General features: G+C 33.4%; 1 protein-coding gene across 2 annotated transcripts; it reads left to right on the top strand.

The window, feature by feature from the left end:
- The first annotated feature begins 1,767 nt into the window (after positions 1–1,767).
- On the top strand, positions 1,768–8,141 carry LOC109176512 (histone deacetylase 19-like). Of its 2 annotated transcripts, none has more exons than XM_019325962.1 (8): positions 1,768–1,953; positions 3,237–3,767; positions 4,533–4,973; positions 5,483–5,713; positions 6,172–6,239; positions 6,339–6,396; positions 7,524–7,586; positions 7,673–8,141. In XM_019325962.1, exons 2-8 carry the CDS (start codon positions 3,240–3,242, stop codon positions 7,757–7,759), a joined length of 1,476 nt encoding a protein of 491 aa, XP_019181507.1. In that variant the 5' UTR covers positions 1,768–1,953; positions 3,237–3,239; the 3' UTR covers positions 7,760–8,141. The 2 variants fall into 2 exon arrangements, with proteins under 2 accessions (XP_019181507.1, XP_019181506.1); XM_019325961.1 differs by having other exon boundaries at positions 1,770–1,953; positions 3,232–3,767.
- The last annotated feature ends 261 nt before the right edge of the window (positions 8,142–8,402 follow it).

Below are 8,402 nucleotides of genomic sequence, written 5' to 3'. Positions count from 1 at the left end.
AAAAAGTATTTTATATATACACACTCAATTAAACATATAAACAACAATAAACTTTCATATTAAGCTGCCTAGGGATAACAGACAATGACTGGTTATTGTGGACCAAAGAGGATCGACACAAGTCGATCGTGAACCAATTTGGGGAAAGGTGCCCATGACGGCCCCTCACCCCTTGTCTGACTGACCTAGATGTCTGCTCGACTTGTGCTAGGTCTACTGGTCATGATGGATTGATTCATCAATTTGGGCAAAATCGTTGAGGGTTGCTGAAAAGTAATGGAAAAAAGGGCAATGTCAGACATCACATTTTACATGCATCTATTGTTCTTATTTGAATTCACGTATGTGTGTGTGTGTGTGTGTGTAGCATATGGAAGGGTGGAGAGGGTGTTCTTGCCCCCCTCCCCCCGTTGCCGTCCCTTTTAGGTGCAAATACAATGACACTCTATTCGAAATATAACTAAATATAGGCGATGATAACGTAAGGGTATATAGATAAATATATGAGCAAATAATAGGAGTAGAAATACAAGTGGAATTGAAATCTTTATCTTTATTTTTATCTTTATCTTATTATTATTATTATTATTATTATTATTATTATTATTATTATTATTATTATTATTATTATTATTATTATATACAATTATATACAATAAAGCAGGATCTAGCCACAAAATTTTCCCTCCAAAATGTGAATGCATTTTGATAGAAACAAGATTAGCAAGTATGAATGCATTAATTGTGTGAGTAGATGTATTTATACATATATATTTTTTAAAGTTATTATGTGTATTTATATTTTATTATTATGACTCTATATATATATATATATATATATATATATATATATATATATATATATATATATATATATATATATATATATATTAAAGCATAATAAAGTATGAAAACAAGTTTATTGTGTTCAAATTTATTGGTAAAGTTTTATATTTAATATAATTTTTGTATATATTCATTTAAACCTCAATTATAATTAATTTGACTCCACATATATAAAGAGGAGAAATTAGATATAAAATAAATATAATTCTTACATAAATAATCTTTTTCAAATGAATAAGTTTTTGGTGGAGATTTTTGACAAATATCACTTGTTATTTTATTTACAAGCTTTATTTAAATACGTTAGTTATATAATTAAAGTAATTATTTCAAATTCAAATTCCTTTCAAAAAAATTCAAATTCAAATTCAAATAATAATACAAGTAACAATAAACTTTAAAATCAACATAAATAGCACAATTAAACTTTTACAAATATTAAATATTACATTGTATAGTTATACTTACATTTTAATCAAACTAATTCTGAACTGAAGAACTCAAGTACGTTTTTCTGTTTCCACAACCATTACTTTCTTTGCTAATTTAGAGGATGTCAACAATTTAATTGGTAAATTTATTAAATTAATAATAATTCGTGTATAACACGGGACAATTACTAGTTTGTAAGTAATAACAATAACAATGATAATTATAAATAAAGTTATTTTACTCAAAATGTATTTTAACTAATGGACACCATCGACTGTTGTCAACAAATTTTCCTTCATCACTCAACCAAAAAAAAAAAAAAAAGCCACTCCAAACATTTATTTCACTTTTCAATTACTACAAAATAGTGAACCAAACATCATAAGTGTCACAAAATAAATATTTGATATTAAATTCATATTTTGAAAAGTTTGTATATACTTTTCCGTCTATGTGATAATTGTATTGTGTTTGAAGATTAATAATTTAATACATTCGGAAAACCAAAATGGAACCCTATATGGGCTATATGAGTCTCTATGAGTTCATCCCACATTTTCACGTCTTCTATTTATCACTCTGAGGAACAAAGCTAGCTCAAAGTTTGTTGTGGATGATGGCCATACTTGCTTTAACATTCTAGAGATTAAGCTCAGGAACCGTCTTTATACTGAGGTATCAAATCTCTTATACACATCTTTTTGGCTTTGTGTTGTGTTTTTACCCTTTAATTGGTGGGGATGATTCCGTAGCGTATCAGTTTTCTGGAATTGATTTCGTTTTTTCATTATTCAATGCTTCAAGCCTTTAATTAGTTCCACTTGAAACTGTTTATGGAGATTTCAAATCTGATGGTTGCATTATGCAGATTTTTGTTGCATTATATGTATATTAGATTCATTTGAGCGTTTCATGAGATTTGAGAATATTGTGTTGTGTATTCTATGCTTTGACTACACGCACTTTATCGTCCAATTATCCTTGTTCGGAAATTGTAATCCGTTCTTGGTGATATGACACTTAACCTTGTATTTGGAGAAATGGATTGGATTCTTTCTGCTGTTTGATTGTATGGGCTGTGGATATACAAGTGATTTTACCGAGCCTTTTTTGGTTTTTTGAAAGGTTAAGCTTTATGGATTATGGATGATTGGATCTTTGTCTTCAAATTGAGAAATCCATGATGTATTGTGGTTTTCCATTGGTAGTCGATGTTGATTTGGCTACATTTGCTTGCAGTTTTCATAATTAGTGTTCCTATATCTGGCGCAATTAAGCGTATCAAGTATCAATTCAAAGTGCCTGAATTTTGATTTTGGAAACCACAAGTAGAGCAAAGCCATCAAGCCTGTATTGTGTTATCCACCCATCACTTATGGTTTGGCATTTCTGATTGCTCTTAGCCAGGTTAAGGTGTAATACCCCCTAGGGCTTAGGTGTGTAATATACTTCAGAAAGAAAGCTATTTTAATTTATTTATTTTTAAAGACACCCTGAAGCTCAATTTCTACATTTTGAATGGATTTTTTTTTAAAGAAAAGAAAAATTAAGATTATGAAGAAGAAGAGAGAGAAAAAAAAGAAGCAAAATGGGATATCATATACTTTTACTTGTAAACTAACACATGTTTGAACATCAATTTATTTGGAAAAGAATAAATGTTCTGCTGTTTTGAAGGAGACAGACACTTTCATGTGTGACATGCCTTAGTGTTGGAGGCATGGATTTTGTTGATGCGTGCACCTCAAGTGCTTTTTGTAAATATGCTAGGGGTGTATGTTGGCATTTGTAGGAGTTGTTGACTCTATATTCTTCCCTTATTAGTTTTAAATTTATTTTTTCTTTGTCTGTTGTATCACTTGTGTGTGTTATGTTTAGATGGAGTGTAAACATTTCCAAATTTATGTTTTGTCCTTTACTCTGTTTTAACTTGGTTTTACTGGTTTCCTTTAGACCAGGTGATGGATACTGGAGGAAATTCCTTACCGTCTGGACCAGATGGGAAGAAGCGAAAAGTCAGTTATTTCTATGACCCAGAAGTTGGGAATTATTATTATGGGCAAGGCCACCCTATGAAGCCACACAGAATTCGGATGACACATGCTCTTCTTGCACATTATGGACTTCTACAGCATATGCATGTCCTCAAGCCTAATCCTGCAAGGGATAAGGACCTTTGCAGGTTTCATGCTGATGACTATGTTACTTTCTTGAGAAGCATAACTCCAGAAACACAGCAAGATAATCTGAGGCAGTTGAAGCGATTTAATGTTGGTGAGGACTGCCCTGTTTTCGACGGTCTCTACTCTTTCTGTCAAACTTATGCAGGAGGTTCTGTTGGTGGGGCTGTGAAATTAAACCATGGACATTGTGATATTGCTATAAACTGGGCTGGTGGATTGCATCATGCCAAGAAATGCGAAGCATCTGGTTTTTGCTATGTGAATGACATAGTGCTTGCCATATTAGAGCTCCTCAAAGTGCATGAGGTTGGTTTTGTTACTCACCAAATAATAATGTGATTTAATTATATTGGACTGATTAACTGCATGAGTGGATTGCGGTGGTTTCATCTTTTATTTATTATATATTTATAATCATAAAATTTGTGCTTGATGTAATGACCAAGTGCATGCTGGTTGACCATTAATTCATGAGTTCAAACCTTAAAACAACTACTCTGAAAGTAGAGGTAAAATTGTGTACATCTTCCTTCATTAACCTACATAATGCTGCTGTCTTGCTCTTGGACCGAACATTCTTCTATATAGTTTATCATCTCCACTAGAATTCTTTTCCTATATGTTTCTACATGTCTGCGTTTTCTATTTTTATAATATTATACTCGGGCACAAAAAATCAACCTAGCAATGTCAAGGTTCCATCTGGCATCTTTAGTATCTAGTTGTATACATGCGAAATTGATTTCATGGTTAGCTACAATGATGTTGGTGCCCACAAACAACAGTACTTGACTTTGCTTGTGCATCCAAAATGAGTGTAGCTGGCACATTTAGACACACCTAATGAGTTGTTGAAATTAAAGACTATTACATGTCATAGTTAAGCTTTTATCTTAAGTGATAAAGCGATGCTTAATTGGTCACTCATCACTAATGGAATAGTACACTTTTTTTTCCTATTTATTAGTTGTTTCTGACATACTGTTGACTTATCCTCCACAATTTTGCAGTTCATATTATCTAAATCTAAATCTAAATCTAATTCTAATTCTAATTTGTTTCATGTGGCAGCGGGTTCTCTATGTAGACATTGACATACATCATGGTGATGGTGTTGAAGAGGCCTTCTATACCACAGACAGGGTCATGACAGTTTCATTTCATAAATTTGGAGATTATTTCCCTGGTACTGGGGATATACATGACATTGGATTTGGGAAAGGGAAATATTACTCTCTTAATGTTCCACTAGATGATGGAATTGATGATGAAAGCTATCAGATGTTGTTTAAGCCAATAATGGGTAAAGTTATGGAAATATTTAAGCCTGGTGCAGTGGTGTTGCAATGTGGTGCTGATTCTTTGTCAGGGGATAGATTGGGCTGCTTCAATCTCTCAATTAAAGGGCATGCAGAATGTGTCAGATATATGAGGTCTTTTAACGTGCCATTGTTGTTGCTGGGTGGAGGAGGCTACACAATTCGTAATGTGGCTCGTTGCTGGTGCTATGAAGTAGGCATTTACTTTACTATTTCTCTTTGATAATACAATTTTTTTTTGTTGAATTAATTTTGTCAACATGTGATAATCCAAATGCAATAATAAATGAATATAGACCAAAAATCTTAAGTAAACCAAGATGCACAAATTCTTACATGGTAATGATTTAAGGCTCACTTTGTTAGGATGCCCAAAGTGCGACTTAAAAGAATAATATGTAAAAGTGTGTAGATTCTTTGTCAATTGTGAGAAGTTTATGAGCACAACTTTCAACGCTTATATGTGGCCAGTGATAATTGTTTTCCCCATCGTTTTTATTTATGGCTTTAATTTTTATGATAATTGTAGTTCTCTTGCTGTAGGATTGATGTTGAATTTTTGTATACCATTCTTTAGCATGCACTTCTATTTTTTTATTTTTATAATCTACTTCCATCCTTCCTTCATGACATGAGTATGGCTTGCTTCTTTGTATGCTTTAACTTTTAAGTCATGGTTTTATCACTTTTATGTTTAAGCAGACGGGAGTTGCGCTTGGCATGGAGCTTGATGACAAGATGCCACAGCATGAATACTATGAGTACTTTGGTCCAGATTATACTCTTCATGTTGCCCCCAGCAACATGGAGAACAAAAATTCCCGTCCGATGGTGGAAGAAATAAGATCAAATCTTCTTGATTATCTCTCGAAACTTCAGCATGCACCAAGTGTGCAGTTCCAGGAGAGGCCACCAGATACTGAACTCCCAGAGGTCTGGAATAGAACTTACTGCCTATTTGCTCATCTTTAGGATCTGCATGAAGTTTGATATCTTTGGACCTGAAATGTTTGTGGCTTAATATTGGTATAGTAATGAAATAAATGTTAGAAATTATCCTAAAGTTTTTATGATTGTGCTCTATTTTTGTAATTCATCATGCCAGTATCCTCATGAGTCCCAACACGGATGTTATTTTAACATGCTAAGTACCCTGTTCTTAGTGTGTTTCATGTATGAGGGTATCCTCTAATGATTATACTTTGATGGTTTGACCCTAATTTTACAAGCTATCAGTTGGAAAACACCTTTCTCGTTGCAGACAAAACAAAATGAACACAATTTCACTTTCTATGATTTTAATTTTTTCTTAGTGCACTAAATAGTTTCGTTGAAGCTTAGTATTTTAATTTTGATTATGAGTTAACTTATAGTAGCTTACTGATGTTCAGGCAAACGAAGATCAAGATGGTGAAGATGAGAGGTGGCGTCGTGATTCAGATTTAAATGATGACGAGCGGTGCATTCCTGGCTCCCCTACACCTCAAATTTTTGCTTAATTTTTGTTATTTTCTTACTGTTGTTGTATAGACTCCTTGAACATCTTACTTGATTACAGTAAAACTCTACCTGGACGAGTGAAGAGGGAGATCATTGAATCTGAAGCCAAGGACATGGTATGTGTCATTATTTCAATTTCAAAGTGTAAGAGGCCTGGATAATATGCTTTGTCATGAAGAACTGTGGAAACTGAATACATTAGTTGTATGCTTTGTTAATCACTAAAATTATTTAAAATTTTTTGTTTCATTATAATATATAAATGTCTGAACTCCTTAAATATGCTTCTATCAGTGTGTTAAGTAGATCGGGTTTCTAGTGTTATTATCAACAGGGTCATCTGCATTGGAATAATCAGTGTACTATTTGAATTGAACACCAATCTGGGGGTTTTGGTGGCCTTCAGCTTGTGATGTTTTGGGTCATTTATGCATCTTAATTAAAATTTGCAACATCTTTTCTTTGTTCCCTTCATGAGTTTGATTTTTTAGCGAAAACTCCAAGGGTACTGCCTGAGTATATTTGATCCACTTATATAGAGATGCAAATTTAGAAACTCAACTGCACTTATGAAGACATGCTGATTACCTAATAAAGACCTGCAATACAAATAAACTGCACCTCTGAAAACATATATACCCTAAACATGAAAACTAAAAGAAGTATTCTATTAGGTGGGCTTATAATGATAGTATGTTCTGTTTCTACACCAGGATAAGCTGTCTTAAAAGATGTAAATTTTAATTCCATGAAGAAAGGCCTGCTGGTTTTACTGAATTTGAAGTGAGGCTCAAGAGTGACTGACGTTGTTTGTGGGCCCTAATCTCTAAGTTATGCATGACCCAGAGATTATTTTCAATTTTGTACCCTAAAACTTAATGCCTGCATTTGATTCATGGTGAAGTAATTTAGTCATCATTTTTCTTTGCACTTAGTCTTTATTTGTACTCCTGAAGGCCTCAAAATAAGAGTTTTCTCATTGTAAACAATGAGCCCTTTAGTCTGAAAGAGTGTTTCGTGGTTGTAAGTCTTTATCATGTACTATATTCTTATATAAGAAATATAACTCGCATTTTATAATTTGTTTTACTAAAATTCTGTGAAGAGGTTGAATGAGGTTTAGGAGACACTGTTAAATGAGATCTGTGTGGCCCTCTTTTCCTCTTTCCACACATCCACTGCAGGATAACTGGGCTAATATGTAGATGACAACACGGTTTCTTGTTTCCATTTGAATTTTCAGGACGAAATGAAAATTGATGAACGCCCAAGAGAAGCAGACATGGCATTAGAACCAAACATGAAGGTATTGCTTTTATATGCCCATTTCACGTTTATGAGGCAACTATTTCTTCAGACCTTTATAATTCTAAATTGTATCGCATTTATCAGGGATCAAGTTCAGCAGTGGCGGAAGAACACCACATGGCGGGGAACTCAAGCAAGCCATTTAGTCAACCAATGGATATGAATTTATGAATCAAACCTAGTAGACCACTACCTTCCCAGAAAACAGTATGATGTGCAAATCAATTCCTCTAAACTGTCACTTCAGGTATTGAATGGAGAAGCTGTTCTTGTCATGTCTATACTCTATATTATATGTATGTGTTCATGCTCTATAACTCTTCGGGGGTAAATCTGGTTTTAACTAACAATTTTCCCTCGAGTGTATAAAGGCAGTTGAAACACTGATTCATCCTTGTAGATCGAGAGTCAACAATTGTTGTATTCATCAGTGTTGAGTTCGAATCTAATCCCATATCCCCTTTTACTTGGATAGTCTAATGTACCCTATATTTGCAGCAGTAAGTTGTCTATTACTCAGTATTTATGGAAAAATGGCATATTTGTTCTCTTAGATTCAAGTATAGATTTAGTCCCACAATTAATGTTGTGTGGTCTAAATTTTGATGATTTCTGGGACTATTTTCATGTCTTTACTTGTTGGAGTCTTTTAAAGGTGTAATTGCTGCTTCATCTTGCTATTTCTTATCCAAACTAATTGGGCGTTCCTCTTATTTTCTCCCTCTAGTTAGATAAGTTGAATTTCTTGTAGAACCAGGTGGCTAAAAGAAGGAAATGGCGGATGAATTACATGGTTGTTTGTAAACCTTTAACT

The sequence above is a fragment of the Ipomoea nil genome, unplaced genomic scaffold, assembly GCF_001879475.1.
Source record: "Ipomoea nil cultivar Tokyo-kokei standard unplaced genomic scaffold, Asagao_1.1 scaffold0706, whole genome shotgun sequence".
Taxonomy (NCBI): Eukaryota; Viridiplantae; Streptophyta; class Magnoliopsida; order Solanales; family Convolvulaceae; genus Ipomoea; species Ipomoea nil.
Note: the sequence above shows the minus strand (reverse complement) of the source record. Positions and strands in the feature narration are given on the sequence as shown.

Bases quoted from the DNA above. Each gene is read 5' to 3' on its own strand.
- LOC109176512 (XM_019325962.1), top strand. From the start codon at position 3,240: ATGGATACTGGAGGAAATTCCTTACCGTCTGGACCAGATGGGAAGAAG. The intron at 6,240-6,338 runs GTGCATTCCTGG...ACTTGATTACAG, and splicing joins GATTTAAATGATGACGAGCG to TAAAACTCTACCTGGACGAG. The intron at 6,397-7,523 runs GTATGTGTCATT...TTGAATTTTCAG, and splicing joins AATCTGAAGCCAAGGACATG to GACGAAATGAAAATTGATGA.